General features: G+C 37.8%; 1 protein-coding gene across 1 annotated transcript; it reads left to right on the forward strand.

Annotated features, from left to right (window-relative positions):
* The first annotated feature begins 11,353 nt into the window (after positions 1-11,353).
* Positions 11,354-16,528, forward strand: LOC117400072 (E3 ubiquitin-protein ligase TRIM39-like). The gene is made up of 6 exons (XM_034920644.2): positions 11,354-11,491; positions 12,132-12,227; positions 13,499-13,744; positions 14,100-14,122; positions 14,651-14,787; positions 15,530-16,528. The coding sequence occupies exons 1-6, from the start codon at positions 11,354-11,356 to the stop codon at positions 16,150-16,152; spliced, it is 1,263 nt and encodes a 420-aa protein (XP_034776535.1). The 3' UTR covers positions 16,153-16,528.
* Positions 16,529-16,700: the final 172 nt, after the last annotated feature.

Raw genomic sequence — 16,700 nt, forward strand, 5'->3', positions numbered from 1 at the left:
CTGTCTCAGTCAGATAACAAGGGTGAAATCATATAAAAGGTTTAGTGTCTAACCACATTCTTTCAGGGTAGATATAGAGGACAAAATAAAGAATGTCCACAAGCATTTACCTCATTACAGCCTTTAGATTTCAGGACAAATCCTGTTCTGAGAACTATAATGACAATGCAATCGAAAAAGCCATGTGTACCAAAACATGCAGTGAACAAAGCAAGTAGAAATAAATACACGTGCAAAACTAAAACTTGGGAGGCTTAAAGTGCGGTTATTTAAAACATGCAACAATTAATATAGTAGAACTAACTATATTAAGTTTTTCATGCCTCATGGATGGACTAAAATGTCCCACATTTTTTCAGAAAGGAAACACTTTGAAATTAGTAAAATTCAGAAGTATTTATGATTCGATACCTTCTGTATGTACAGTTGCAGACAAATATTTGGGCAGAAAAAAAGTGATTTCTAATTGTTCTGTTGAAAGCTATAAATGAAAGTAAAGATTCAGCTTTAAAATAAAACAAATATATTACATAACATATATTAAAATAACATGCACAAACTAATTTCATACTTTGAGAAAAGTATTTGGGCAATGAAAATATTTTGTAGGAAACCCGTTTGTTGCTGATTATTGACAATTATCATGAGTGAAAACCAACACCTGAAAATATTTTGGCAGAAAAAAGTGATTTCTAATTGTTCTGTTGAAAGCTATAAATGAAAGTAAAGATTCAGCTTTAAAATAAAACAAATATATTACATAACATGTATTAAAATAACATGCACAAACTAATTTCATACTTTGAGAAAAATATTTTGTAGGAAACCTGTTTGTTGCTGATTATTGACAATTATCATGAGTGAAAACCAACACCTGAAAATTATAGTAAAAATAAATACATAATCATCAAGTGCTGAAAAATGAACTGGAAATTTGTGATTTAAAAAGGAGAACAGGAACTACTGCAACTAGCTCCAGTTATGGAAGACCAAGAAAGATTTCTGCAAAATATGGAAGAATCATTCAAGCAGCGGGGTAAAATCCTTGGATTACTGCAAAACATTGACACAAGAATTGAGAGAAGATGGTCAAGAAATTTACGAGCGAACAACTCGTGGGCGAAAACCAAGATGCAAACCTTTGTTAAAGCTTTGTTTTTTTGTTTTTTTTACAGTTGTTTATCAGCTCAATTGGCCGAATATGTGCATACTTTCATAATTTTTTCTATTTTTCTATTTGCTTATTTTTTTACTCCGTTGTAGTCACAAGATCTATAGTAATGTACTGCACACACCTGTTTAAGTTTTATGTTTAACTGTACTGTAGGCCTATTGCAATAACTTAGTTTATGCAGGCTGATATATACTGTACATTATTTTACATTTCATATTGTGCGTTGCCAGAGAAGAGTGTTGTTTGCATTGAGCGTATAATGTATTTCAAGTTGGTTTATTTTTCTGAAGTTGTTCAGTATTTTAAGTTACTTGTCATAAAATATATGTGAAAAATAAAGTTATGAATCTGATCAAAACGAGTCATATATACATGTACACTTACATATAGACCTATTGTCATGGTATCCCATTGTATTCCCTCAGTTCTGTTATGTGCATGACCTCACACCGGTCCCTAGCCCATGCAATTATGCAGAGTCAACTGTATTAGTATGTAAGTGTGTGTGTGTGTGTGTATATATATATATATATATATATATATATATATATATATATATATTTTAGCAAAGAGCCAGCTGCCCAACGTTTTGATATGTTGTACATATCTTTCTCAAGGGAGTCTGTGTTTGAATCAAAACATTGGAGGTATTTATAGGTTTTTGACGGCATGACAACTACTTGTTATTGTTTACATTCAAATCCATGATTTATTCTTACATGATGTAATGGTGTTTATATATATATATATATATATATATATATATATATATATATATATATATATATATATATATATATATATAATATACTACCGGTCAAAAGTTTTAGAACACCTCCATTTTCCAGTTTTTATTGAAATTTACGCAGTTTAATGTCTCAATGTACTCTGAAATTAAAGCATAGAACAAATAAACAATTGGAGATAAAAAAGAAATCATGGAATCGTTTTGTTTAACAAAATTGAATCTAAATTTTTGACTCATCAAAGTAGCCACCTTTTGCAGATATAACAGCCGAACACACTCGTGGCATTCTTTCTACAATGGAAATCAAATATTGTTCGGAAAGTTCTTCCCAACACTGTTGCAGAAGTTCCCACAAATGTGTTGCACTTGTAGGTTGCTTTGCTTTCACCCTTCTGTCCAGTTCATCCCAAACCAGCTCGATAGGGTTTAAGTCTGGAGACTGTGCTGGCCATGCCATGATTTGAAGCCTATCGTCTTGTTCTTTTCTTCTAAGGTAGTTCTGACATAGCCTGGAGGTATGTTTTGGGTCATTATCTTGCTGTAGGATGAACCCCTGTCCAACTAGGTGTATACCAGAGGGTATTGCATGGCGCTGCAAAATGCTGTGGTAGCAGTTTTGGTTCAGGGTGCCACTCACTCTGTGCAAGTCACTGACTCTGGATCCAGCAAAAGAGCCCCAGACCATCACGCTTCCTCCTCCATGTTTGACAGTTGGTGTCACACACCGAGGAACCATCCTTTCGCCTACTCGACGGCGTACAAAAACCCTGCGTGATGAATCGAAGATTTCAAATTTTGTTTCATCGGTCCATAAGACCTTCTTCCAGTCTTCAGTAGTCCACTGGCGGTGCTTCATGGCCCAGGCAAGCCTCTTTTTCTTATTTTGCCATCTTAGCAATGGCTTTCTTACTGCCACTCGACCTGTCAAACCTGCAGCTCGAAGTCTTCTCTTCACAGTTGAAACTGAGACTTGCTTACTTCGGCCAGTGTTAAGCTGTGCTTGAAGCTGTTGTCCTGTGAGCCGCCTATCACGCAAGCTGTTGACTCTCAGAAACTTGTCTTCTGATTCTATTGTGGCTTTGGGTCTGCCAGACCTCTTCCTGTCAGAGTTTCCTCCAGTTTCCAAGTGCCTTTTGATGGTGTAGGAAACTGTACTCACTGAAACCTTGGCTTTCTTTACAATTTCTCTAAAGGAAAGACCTACACTTTTAAGGGTTATAATGGTCTGTCTGTCTTCCTTTGTTAATTGCCTTTTTCTCGCCATTATGAGAGCAATATACTACTTCCTGCAGTACAATACTGTCCAAATAATGCTTAAGAGGGTGTAGTAACACAGTCTGTTCCAACACTGCTTTTATACAGACAGAGGGTTTGTAAGTAATCAACAAAAGTTGGGACACCTGTAGGAATTGTTAGCATCAACTTTCAAGGCTTAATTTACTTCCATTGGTGCAGAACAACTGTAAGTTGTTAACCCATTACTTGTTCCCTGAAAAAGGCCTTTTTGTATAACTCTGAAATGTACATTATTTTTCAGTTTTTGGTAACCTAAACTTTTTTTTTTAACCTCTGGCAGTTTACCGCTTATCTTTGTACCATTTCAGGTTATTCACTGGACTTGAACTGCTTAAATTTCAATAAAAACTGGAAAAATGGGGGTGTTCTAAAACTTTTGACTGGTAGTATATATATATATATATATATATATATATATATATATATATATATATATAAATAAATAATTGTGGTTGAGCGACCACTCACTTCCGTTTGTTGCCCCTTTCAAACAGACCCAGCACACAGAGAAATTGAGTTCAAGCACTTACGTGCTATTTTTAATAATACAAAAATAAACACTTAACTCTTTTTCGAGCACTAACTAAACATAAACTGGAACTCTAAACTAATAACCGGACAGCTAGGCTGTTTACCGGCTGAGAACAAAACACTATTCACAAAAAGGCTTCACACAGTACCTTTCAGGACTACAACACACAGCAGCCCCGAAGAGACTGGCTGCTTTCTTTAAATAACCTGCACCTGCCTCTAATTTACAATGATAGCCAGGTGCAGGGGATAAATACTAATAAAACAATTAACAAATATAATTAAACAATAAACAAACAATTAACACACACACACACACATATATATATATATATTTATATATATAGTGGATACAAAAATGGTCACTTAATAGGGTGTTGGGCCACTATGGTATCCCACTCTGTGGAGTTCTCAGCAGACCGTTTTTGATTAAACTGGCTGCTCGCGTCCCAGGTTGAAATTTGCAGTCAATTGATCTGCAGCTGCTCGCCTGTTTTGCCTTGCACTTCGAATTAATGCATGGATATCACGATCCTGGAGTATGCGCTTCCGCCCACTGTTGCCCTTTGCTGATGATGTCTTTCCCTCGGAGTTCCATGCCGACATCTCCTTAGACACCGTTGCTCGTGAAACATCAGCAAGTTGAGCTCTTGGTCACTGAAGCTCCTGCCAAACGCACCCCAACAATCACCCCTCTTTCAAAGTGACTGAGGTCTCCTCTTGCAGCCATGCTAGCCATAATTATAGGAAACCAGGCCTGTCCAGCATTTTTATACATGACCCTAAGCGCTGGGATGTTATTTGCTTAATTAACGCATGAGCCACACCTGTGTGGAAGCCCTTGCTTTCAATATACTTGGTGTCCCTCATTTACCCAGGTGTTTCCATTTATTGGTCCACTACCTATATATATATATATATATATATATATACACACACACATATACATATACAATTTGGTGATGTATAGAACGTGTTTGGCATTATTTTATTGTTATGTACCGAGTATGGTCTACTTAGGTCTCTCTTTGTACCTGTGCTGACCCTGCAGGCACAAAGTGATTAAACTAAACTAATACTATTTTTTTCTGTCACTAGTAATGCTAGCAATTCATGTGTATTTACAAAAGGAAAATGAGTATTTACCAAAAAAGTATGTATACCATGTAAAATAATGCACATAATATTAGTATCAGTATTGGATCCCTCCCCATTATACATTCCTGGTATGACTAGTTAAGGTCAGCCCATCCTCCATTTTAAATAAGTGTTGCTAACATGCATTTCCTTCCAGAACTAACATTAGCACATGATTTCTTTTTTTTCCTGCAATTTTGATGAATATTTTTGTAAACTTAGAAAGCCTTTATTATGAAAAAAAGACATTTCCTAACAGATGCTTGGTATTTATTAACTCTGATATTGCCACATTATTTTCCATCCTTGTTACTATAGTTACTTTTTCCAGGTTTTAAACAACAAGTGCAACACCCTTCTCATCACAAAAATATAGACTATTTATTAAAAAAAACAAAAAAACATTTGAAGCATATATACTTGACCTGAAAATGTCATTGTCATATCATCAACTGGCACGTAAAAAAGGTTAATATCAAGCATTTGAAAATTAAAAAAATTATCAATCAAATAATTAGGAAGTCTAGATGTTATAAATAAGATTGATAAGGAGTTACATTAAAATTTTCCATGGTATGTGGGAGTATCTGGGACCCTTTATTGTGACGCATGTCTTTTGATCTTAGTCAGTATCACCATCCACCTGTTTTTATAAGCCTAACCTACTTCACACCTTAAAAAGGAATCTTAAGAGTAGAAACTGTATTTTTGTTACCTTGCTTGCTCTTAGTTACACCTCCTCTGCTTTTTTTTGTTTCTATTCTGTGACGTTTTTAGGGTCCCCAAGGGGAGCTGCCACTGTTCCAATAAAGGCACACTGGGACCCACAAATGGCTATAGCACTTTAAGAGGCTTTTGTAGCCGCCAAGTGTGATTGGAAGTTTTAATATCACTCCCTTAGTTAGAGACTCAGTAGAACAGACAAAATTGATTAAATAAATTTAATGATTTGCAAACCAGAGAACGCTCTCAGCACACGTGGTGCTAGACAAACATCGAGCAGAGTTCCGACTGCGCAGAACCAGTAAACGTAATATATACCTCGCAACCTACAGTTATTGCGAGCCAATCACAGAAGCTTAACTCAATATACGTCAGCTTGGAAGATCAAGAGGAGACCATATCATATACAACAAAAACAACTTTGTCCTACATGCAAGCAGGCTGTAGTCAGTCAGACTAGACTTGTGGTTTATCTTGTGTCCTGTTTACCAACTTCTTCTATTGGTTACTGGTTTGTTGAGTCAGTTACTATGGGACGTTGGTCCTTACATGGCTGATGCAACATCAGCTGAATATGCAAGCTCCCCCAAGTCTAGTCAGCTGAAACCACAAACACATCTTTACATTTTATTTCTATATAATATTTATAATACTTTTTAAAGTCAAAACACATATTACTTGATAACTCTTTTTCTGCTTATCGTATTGGCACCTCAGACATAAGAGTTTAAACAGAAAGCAAAGAGTAATTTTCCCAAGATAAGCTGCAGTGCAGAGGACAGCTCATTGATACAAGTGTGGTTCACACTAATGAAGGCAACTAAAAAGTTTGTCTTATTTCTTATAAGTTTGGCTTAACTACAGCAGCAGTATTGTCAGAGGAAACCAAGGAACTGACATAGAGTGCTTACCTCAAATAGAATAATTACATGTTATTAACTTTAGAAATAGCAACCCCTGTATTCACAGTAGAGGACACCCTGGAGCAGTGATGGAATTTAAAGCAATTCCATTCTCTGCATATGCAATGTGTACTTGCTGTGTTTCCTGCATATAATTCAACAATCTATGGAAGTAGGCAGAATTGATATGGGTTCTTTGTGCTACATACATTTCTCTTTTATAAATACTTAAGTAACTTTCTGGAATTATATAATCTTCATGTTTGCCAATAGTATCATGCACAATTAATGTACAATAGTACACCAAAATGATAAATATATCTAATCCACTAAGTTTTTTTTGTATCATTTTTACAGGCAGTTGAATATATCAGAATATAAGAATGTTTGAACATTCATATGTGATCTGTATAACGTAAAATAGTTTTTGTTTGTCCTTTCAGAAGCAAACTTTGTATTTAAAATGTGAGTGTTTAGATTGATGCACAAACATTGGCAATTGGCAACAGTATTGTCATTGTTGAAAACAACTATTACTGTAAAACTTAAAATAATTGCCGAGTCTCTGGCTCCAGGTGTTTTTAGACATCATTTTTTGGAGATGTCTTCAGCCAGAGTCAATGGAGCCAAAGCTTCCACTCTGCTGATGTGGAGAGACTCGGCAACTGCAATTAAGAAGTTAATATTGTTGTGATCAATATGCACTGCTCATTTATATCTCGTCAACCCATGTAACAAGGGGGTGGGGGGTTGGAAACTTTCCAATGTCTTTCTGTTCACTTTGTAAATAATAATAATAATAATTGCAGAGTCTCAAATAGTTGCCTTTCTCAAATATGTGCCGGCTCTGCTGGCAAATATTGTAAATAAATGCCAGAGGTGTTTAATTGAAGTTTTACGGTAATTAAAGAGTGTCTTAAGGGGGTTTGACTGTGAGCTCAAGAGCTGCTTTCATAAGGACACTTTCATCTATTATTATTATTATTATTATTATTTATTTCTTAGCAGACGCCCTTATCCAGGGCGACTTACAATCGCAAGCAAATACAAATACATTCAAGTGTTACAATATAAGTCATACAATAAGAACAAGAAATACAATAATTCTCAAGTGTGACAAACCACAATTCAATAATACAGCAGATAATAGTGAAAGTTACATCAGGATATGATTAAGTAGTGATAGTTACATCAGGATATGATTAAGTACAAAATACTACAGATTAAACACTTGGGAGATTACAATATTCTGAGGTACAGGATTAAATGCAGTAAAATAGGGGGCAGATAAGAGCAAAATAAAGCATATTTAAATGAAGGGTGATAGGATACAACAGAGGAGTTCTACAGGTGCTGTTTGAAGAGGTGAGTCTTAAGGAGGCGCCGGAATGTGGTCAGGGACTGGGCAGTCCTGACATCTGTAGGAAGGTCGTTCCACCACTGCGGAGCAAGGGTGGAGAAGGAGCGGGCTCGGGAGGCAGGGGAGCGTAGCGGAGGTAGAGCCAGTCTTCTAGTGCAGGCGGAGCGGAGAGGTCGAGTGGGGGTGTAGGGAGAGATGAGGGTCTGGAGGTAGCTGGGTGCAGTCTGATCAAGGCATCTGTAGGCTAGTACAAGAGTCTTGAACTGGATGCGAGCGGTGATCGGGAGCCAGTGGAGCGAGCGGAGTAGTGGAGTAGCGTGGGCGAAGCGAGGTAGAGAGAACACCAGGCGAGCAGCAGAGTTCTGGATGAGCTGGAGCGGACGGGTGGCAGACGCAGGGAGGCCAGCCAGGAGGGAGTTGCAGTAGTCTAGGCGGGAGAGTACCAGGGCCTGGACCAGGAGCTGGGTAGCATAGTTGGTGAGGAAGGGTCGGATTCTTCGGATGTTGCTCAGGAAACTAGCCTAGGTTATATACAGTATATATATATATATATATATATATATATATATATATATATATATATATGGCTTGCAATTAGAACTAAGATGCAGCTTCTGTGCTCAAGATGAAAACACCTTAGCACATACTTTTCAAAACAAAACAGCACAGAATTAGAATCACTCAGAATAACTGCAATATGAAAAAGGTAAGAGGTATAAACCAAAAGAAATGTGAAGCAATATCCCTCATATACATTTCCCTTGGTAAAAACATACAAAAGTATAATAAAGCATAGGTAAGAAATGTAAAGTGCATAGAGGTATGGTAAACAATGGTATCTGTAGTATAACCACAGGAAAGTTAACTGTGGCAGACTTTTATAATGGGGGAGAAAGCCGTGCACAATAAGAAAAAATATTAAGGCTGGACTGAATGTAGAGGTTCCTTTGAATGTTCACCAGGTTTCAGAAGTTTCTTTCAAATTGCATTTAAGCATCTTGAAAATGTATTTGTATGCTATGGCATTTTAAATATGTAAATCATTTAAATAATTATAATATTGCAATTCAACCATATAGCCTATGGCTAAATATAGCAAGTATAGTGGATCAAGACTCTAACACATGGGGTACCATTTTTTGGTGCAGAAATTGCAGCTCATACATGTCTTTTCTGACTCATAGAAAATCGCTTTGGATAAAAGCATCTGCTAAATGACTAATTAATAATAATTATTAACCATGGAGACAACATGGTTCGAGGTGCTTGAAACGTGGTGCTTTGCTTCCTTACTGTTTTGTCTGCCTTAGCAAACTAAATATTTTAAAGATATAATGAGTCTCCAGCCTATTATCTTGCATACAATGGGCATGTTTAAACCCGACAAGCTTGAAAAGCAGCTTGTATTGGTGTTTTGAGTCTCTAGGTGTAACACTAGGGGCTGCCTACTCTGACTTCCGTTTTCAATCACCAAGTGGAAAGTTCCTGAAAGCTTTACTGTAAATAGCAGACTGCCCTGCATTTACCTCTCTGGGCAATATCACAATCTTAGGGTGCACTGTTGAAACCTCTCCTACGTGCTACAATACACAAGGCGTAATACCTAGAACAACTATGTTAAAAAAACTTAATATGAATCTCCCTAATTTACATAAATGACAGCAAAGAAGGTGACTAGCTGACTGAAAGAATCTCTAGGTAGTTTTCACACACCAGATGAAAAAGCTTGTTGCCAACTGTACAATGACAAAAAATATTAAGATTTAGAGTCTAAGCTTCACTTATGAGCTATCTCTAAAAATATTATTTTAATTCCAATCATAATAATACAATTAATAAAAATAACAAAATTAAAATAATAATATTTCTGAAAAAGCTTGACTAACAACTTTGAAGGCCAGAGTTCAATTTGAGTTGCAGAATGTGTGTCATTAAACATATGCAGTGTGGTCATGTCTGGATTTCAAGGGTGCTCAGAGAGCGGTGGATGCATTAACTGGGGTGCTAAGCCACTGAATGGCATTTTTGTTTACTCGGTAATGCCCCTGGATGATCTACCTGATATGTTGGTTTATTCCAAGTCAAGCAGACAAATGTTTTGTCTTCCTCAGTGGTAACATTTTTTTTTTTCTCAGCTTGATTTAGGGACATATTTCTAAAGTTGTTTTGCTTTTTTTAATCCACGTTGAAGAAACAAACAGCTTGAGAGTGCTTTCAGAAGGTTGTCTTAATTTTTTTTAAAGAATTACCAGTAATGCGTTAGTTAAACTATTATAAAATGACCTTGCTCTTTGAGTGTATGTATGAGATTAGGGAGGAACTCTTTCTACTGCTGTAAGGGAAATAGGTGAGGCTGCAACACTTACAAAAGGTAAATCACCTCCAGATATTTCCATGTGAAGTCACGCAGCAGTACAGTATAAATGCCTTGAGCCCACACAGACAGCCTCCACTTGCTCTTGGTGAAGTAACTCACAGTGCAGGATACCTGACGCATCAAAATGATGCCCCTGATTTGAGCTTCTTTTATTATTTATTTGTAAAGATCAGGATCGTTTCACCTGTGCTTTTCTTAGAACAGCATCACAATGAGTGACTCATCTTCCGATTCACTAGTTTTGTGCACATTGCATAGCGAGGGCCTCATACTCTATTGTAAGGACTGCAGGCTGTGCGTCTGTCCCGTGTGTTTGGTAAATGGAAGACATCGCAGTCACTCACTCATTTCCTTCAAAGATGCATGCAAAGCAGAGAAAGTAAGTTGTTACCTTATTATTATTATTATTATTATTATTATTATTATTATTATTATTATTATTAATGTATTCAGTAATTCAGTTAGCATCGCTTCAGGAGCTTTACCTTTGCTGGTAATGCTGTGGTCTGAAAACGGGTCAGCTGTGGTTTCTTCACGGCACTGGGATTGGAATGCTAATATAGACACTCAGTTATTCAGAGAAAGAAGCGTGACAGGGCAACCAAGAGCGGTCAGAGCTTGACAGTCAGAAAAGAGGGGCAGTACATGAAAGTGATGGAATTTCTGTCTCCATACACAGAGAGTAGAAGGTCATTATGATAAAGTGTTTTTGTATAATAGTGGAACAGTTAATGGAACTCCGCTCTCTGCCTCACATTTATTGACTTCCAAAAAGCATTTGACAGCCTAGACCGAAACAGCCTGTGGAAGCTCATGAGACACTATGGCTTACCAGAGAAATTAATCACCATCATTCAGCAGTTGTACCTACAATCCTCATGCAGAGTGGTGCACAATGGTCATCTTACAGAGCCCTTTACAATCAACACAGGAGTCAAGCAGGGCTGCCTATTATCCCCCCCTACTCTTTTTACTTGCAATAGGCTGGTTAATGCAACAAACCACAGAGGGCCATAGACTGGGGGTACAATGGTTACTCTGGTAACAACTGGATGACTTGGATTATGCAGGTGATATTGCCCTAATATCACACACACACCAAAAAATGCAGCGCAAAGTCACTGAGTTGGCAAGAACAGCAGCCAAAGCAGGTCTTGCCATTAACAAAGACAAAACTAAGGTGATGCATATAAATAATTCAAAAGAAGACTGTATCATTCTGGATGGGGAGAAGCTAGAAGAGGTAAGCTCCTTTACCTACGTGGGAAGTGTCATAGGGAAGGATGGAGGAGCAGACAAAGACATCCAAATGAGAACAGGAAAAGCAAGAGCAGCATTTATCATGCTTAAGCCTATCTGGAACTCAAAAAACACTCAGCTAAAACAAAGCTCTGCATTTTAATACTAATGTAAAATCAGTGCTGTTGTATGGAGCACAAACATGGATGACAACAAACGCATCAAAAAACAAAATGCAAGCTTTCATAAATAAGTGCCTCAGAACCATCTTAGAAATTTATTGGCCAAACACCATCAGGAACAAAGATCTCTGGGAAAGAACACAACAAGAAATCATAGAAACACAAATCAAGAGAAGAAAGTGGTGCTGGATTGGACATACATGCAGAAAACCAACAACAAACATAACCAGACAGTCAATGACTTGGAACCCACAAGGGAAAAGAAAACCGGAAGACCAAGAAACAGCTGGAGGATCAAAGTGGATGACCTATGCTCCCAAAGGATCAAAAAAAGGTTTAACCTTAACTATTTTCGGTAGCTCATTGCTAGCTTCCCAACCTTTAGATATAGGAGTGTTTGAAAAATTAAATATTGGTCATATGGTTTCTGATGTTATGACAACTGTGTTTTTGTGTGTTCAGGGGCTATTGGAGATTAAGACAAAGCAACTGAAGAAGAACCAAGAAAAGCTGCAGAAGAAGTTGCAGCAGCTGTCTGCCAGCGAGAAAGAAGTGGAGGTAGGCTTGTCCTTGTGCACACTTAGGCACCCCCTCAAGTTATTTCAGGATCAACAACATAAAAATCAATAAATCATTTAGCTTTATTATACAGTAATGTACGTTTAAAACAGTAATTCTACATACACAACTTTCCGAAAACAGAAGTTTTAATAATTCTGGTAAATCCTCTTGTCCGCTCCATCTCTCCATATTCCCTTGTTTACTCAAGAATCAGTTTTCCTTTTAGTTTTACCTTTTATGATTTATTTTACTATTGTGTAATAAATATGGTACGTGCCTATTGTAATGAATTGGCATCTCAGCCTATTAGATTAAATGGAAAGACAAGGGCTACAGCTGTGGCCAAAAGTTTTGCATCACCCTATAGAATTAACACATTTTGCTTCATAGTCGAATGAAGATCTTGTTAACAGATTTAAGATTTAGTTAAACATTTAGCTAAATGTTAAATCTTTTTTTAGAGATTTAGCTGGCCAGTTAAGTATTTAGCTAAATGTTAAATCTAGTTAAGAGATTTAAGATTTAGTTAAATCTTATGGGTGACTGCTTTTTTCAACTTTTATTCCTACAAGTTCCTGTGTGGTTATAATAATTCTATAGATGTGGAGACAGTAGCTAAAGTGTATTCTTAAATTCCCCTTACTGTGCAGCACAATCTGTTTTCTTGAATTAAAAAAGGATAGACAAGTGAAACGCAACCTGAAAATGATAATGATCTCTGCTGCCATCCGGACCTTTGCCGGCTTAAGTCCGAGGTGTAAATGTAAACGAGGCTTAGCAGTGTAATTATTATGCAATACAAAAACACGTTAACCTGACTAGTTTTAAACACCTTGCCTCCACCCCCCGCCCCCGCCCGAATTAATTCTGTGGAAGCCCACGTAGGTACGTAAGCAATAAGGCACGATAGGGTGTGTGATAAATATCACCACGCCCCGGGTGCGTTGTAAGTCATGAGTCATAATTCCATATACAGTGACTAAAAAAAAATTAAAAAAAAATTTATAAATTCTGAATTGAACATTGCCATGAAAGTGTAGTTTTTCTGTATTTGATTTGTTATACTTGTAATTCTTGGTTTGTTCATTACTTTTTAAAGTAAAATATTACTGCCCATTTTCATCATGACACAGCACAAATGAGTCTGCCTTTAAATCACGCAGACCCTTTCTCAGACCTGCAACAGTATCAGGCCAACCCTATAAAGGAAGCGAGTCCGAGGGGTTGCAGTGGAGTGTGTACTGACATATCCCCCATCTCTCGTGCAGGTAACAGTTGAAAAGGTGAAGAATTCTGTGAAAGCCATGTACGGAGAGATGCGTGCGCTACTAGAGCAGGATGAGCAAAACACATACCGATTGATCGAGGCTGAGCACCACAACATGCTGCGCCAAATCCACAGCCGGGTGAATGGGGGGTTCAACTTCATCGAGGCTGCCATGAACGTGGTTGAAAACGTGGAGCACATGGACAAATTACAGCTCACTGATTGCGAGAGCATCAACATACTGATGGTGAGGCTGTCTCTCCCTTCTCACTGCTAAACATGAATCACAGACTGACAAATTTACTCTAACCCTATCCCTCTCCCTCTTCACTGCTAATCAGGAAATTACCAATTTACCTAACTGTAGTCAATAAACTAAAAGTAGTATTCAAGGCTTTATTGTTTCAATAGCTTAACATTATTCTCATAATATTCTTTAAGTGCAATTTGCCTGCAGTTGATATGAATTCAACAATATGGATTTTGACTTTGTTAGATCCCACTTCAATAGTGCTCATGTTATCCATTTTGACAAATGATTGGTTAAATGAATGCAGGTGCTTTCCATTGCTGATTTTCTTTTCTCATTTTCTCATACACAGGAGGTCAACTCAATGAAAATCAGGTAAACTTCAGTATTAAACAAACTTGCTTATCACATTAATATATCATATATTCAATTTCAGTGTCACATTTGCCGGTGTAAATATAAATCAAAGCGCTAAAGGAAACACCACTCACGAAAATAAGCGCAAGGTCAATACTGGTATTGATATCCTGATTCAAAATTATTAAAATAACGTAGAGTACACATTGAGTTTAAACTTGATTTATTTAATATCTGTTATGTTAACTTGTTGTTTAGAATGCATATATTTTTCTTATGTTCTTCACTGTCTGCAGTGACTGCTGATGACTTACCTAAGTGCTACACAGATGTTACCAAGTTAAAAACGTGCCTGGTTGCCTGGTCAGGCTTGTTTTAAGTTATTTTTCTACCAGGTCCTGGTTGTAGATGGCTATTATAACAAAGCCTTGAGTTGCTTTGTTAATAAAAGTCTATTTCTAAAGAATCTTCAATTTAGGTGAAGTGTGCTGGATGAGACTGGATAGGTGGGGCTCTTTTAATCTTTTTTTTTTTACAATGGTTTAGTGTTGAAGTGTTCGAGGCCATACATAAATCTTTTGGGAAGGACATCCAAGTTGACAACAAGAGGCTGAAATCACTGGAGAATTGTGTAGATGAAATCCTGAAGAGCACCAAGAAATTCCTGCCGCGGCCTTGGCAATGTGAGTGAGGGGATGGAAACTGGGGGGTAGCCTCACCTCGATTTGACTGAGAACTTGATTGAGAAACCAGTAACACTGTCAGTTGCAGAGCACATGTTCCATAATAAGTACTCAGTAATTGTTAGGAAACAACAGTGTTACAGGATCATTTGAATTAAGTATCCTGTCTAAAAGTAAGAATAGGGTTGTGCCAGATATTATTGCAAATATTATTAATACAATAATCACATTTTTTATTTATATTTCTTGAAGTACACAGCACCATTACTTCCTTTATGGACCAGTAGCATCAATTCACTTCATATTTTAAGTTGGCTTGGTTGCTGGTTTCTTTCAGTGCTGGCACCTTACCTTACCTAAGTTTGTTGCCAAGTTGCTTTTTTAGTCAGCTACAACTGTATTCACATGGCAGCATAGAACATGTGCAGCCAGTATATACCTATTTTCAGGTATATCGCCACTGGATTCAGATTTGGGCCAGACCAGGTGTTGACCAGTGCTCCAGAATATTAAAGCATACATTATATTTCAAAGATAAAGTTGAAGCAATTTGTCAACCAAAGAAGACATTAGTTTGCAGATTTTTCACATTGAATATGGAGAATGGTGGATAGGTTTGAAGTCCATGTTTCCTCTGTTATTATCAATTTTCTAAAAAAAGTGAGCCCCAATTTGCTCCTCAGGACCTGGGCTAGCTTCTACTGAAACTAAGTTGTGTTCATTGTCCTTCCTCCTGCTTTAGACTCAGAGAACATCACGTTCGATGAGAACACCGCTCACAGGAACCTGAGAGTCACAAAGGACCGGCGAGAAATAAGGTTTGTATCACAGGCCCAGAGCGTCCTGGAAAAGCCAGAGAGGTTCACCAAGACCCCTAATGTCATGGCAACCCAGATCTTCTCCAGCGGTCGCCACTACTGGGAGGTGATGATCAAGGGCAAAGAAAACTGGGGCGTTGGGGTGGCCTACCCCACTATGCCACGGACTGGGACCAGGAAAGACATGACGTTAGGTTTCAACAAGGAGTCCTGGGTGTTCCAGTTCTGTGACGGAGAATTTTACGCCATGCACAATGGAGACGCGATCCACCAGATCTGCGAGAAGTTTCACCGTCTTGGGGTCTTCCTGGACTATGAAGATGGGAAGCTATCCTTCTATGCGGTGGACAACTTCTGTCTGTTGTACACCTTCAGAACCAAGTTTCGCAAGCCAGTCACCCCTGCCTTCAAGTCGTATGACAAGTCGAGTACCTGGCCTATGGTATTGTGTCGCATGCTGCCAGAGCCTAAAGAGCCTGTGCCTGATATCGGCGAGCCTAATCTGATAAAGGACGATTCCGTTAGCTATTTCAATGAGAGGCTGTGAGTGAAGTAGCCTGTATGGTGTGCAAAGGCAACCAGTGTTATGGTGCTCCATGTTATGGACAGGGGCTCCATGTTATGTTGTATTACAGATGTAAATAATGTGCACAAAAATAATTGTGTCATCTTTACAGGAAATGTATTACCAATATATATATAGGTGATGCCAGGAGGGTGACTAAACCATCTCTCTTAACATGGGTTGGCCATTTTATGTCTAAATTACCCATTGGTGTATGCTGGGCCAGCTCCTATAGCTGCAGGCTCAGCAGCCACAAGTAGCTGCCCCAGCTGCTCTGAAATAAATAACCTACTATGCAGCCTTATGGTTGATAAATGCTGCTAGTATTACTTGTAATACATGAGAAAAATCTTGTAAAATGTGGTACGTTGTTGATTTACAAACTTAGAGCTCTATTTATGAAGACTAGCATAATTTTGTTTGTTTTAGGGATTGTAGTTCATTATAACATGAACTGATTGGTTAAACAGCATCACATGACCATGTGTATCTATAGCGTATACCATGGCTTGCATACTAATGAGCCGCTT

Source organism: Acipenser ruthenus, chromosome 4, assembly GCF_902713425.1.
Source record: "Acipenser ruthenus chromosome 4, fAciRut3.2 maternal haplotype, whole genome shotgun sequence".
Taxonomy (NCBI): domain Eukaryota; kingdom Metazoa; phylum Chordata; class Actinopteri; order Acipenseriformes; family Acipenseridae; genus Acipenser; species Acipenser ruthenus.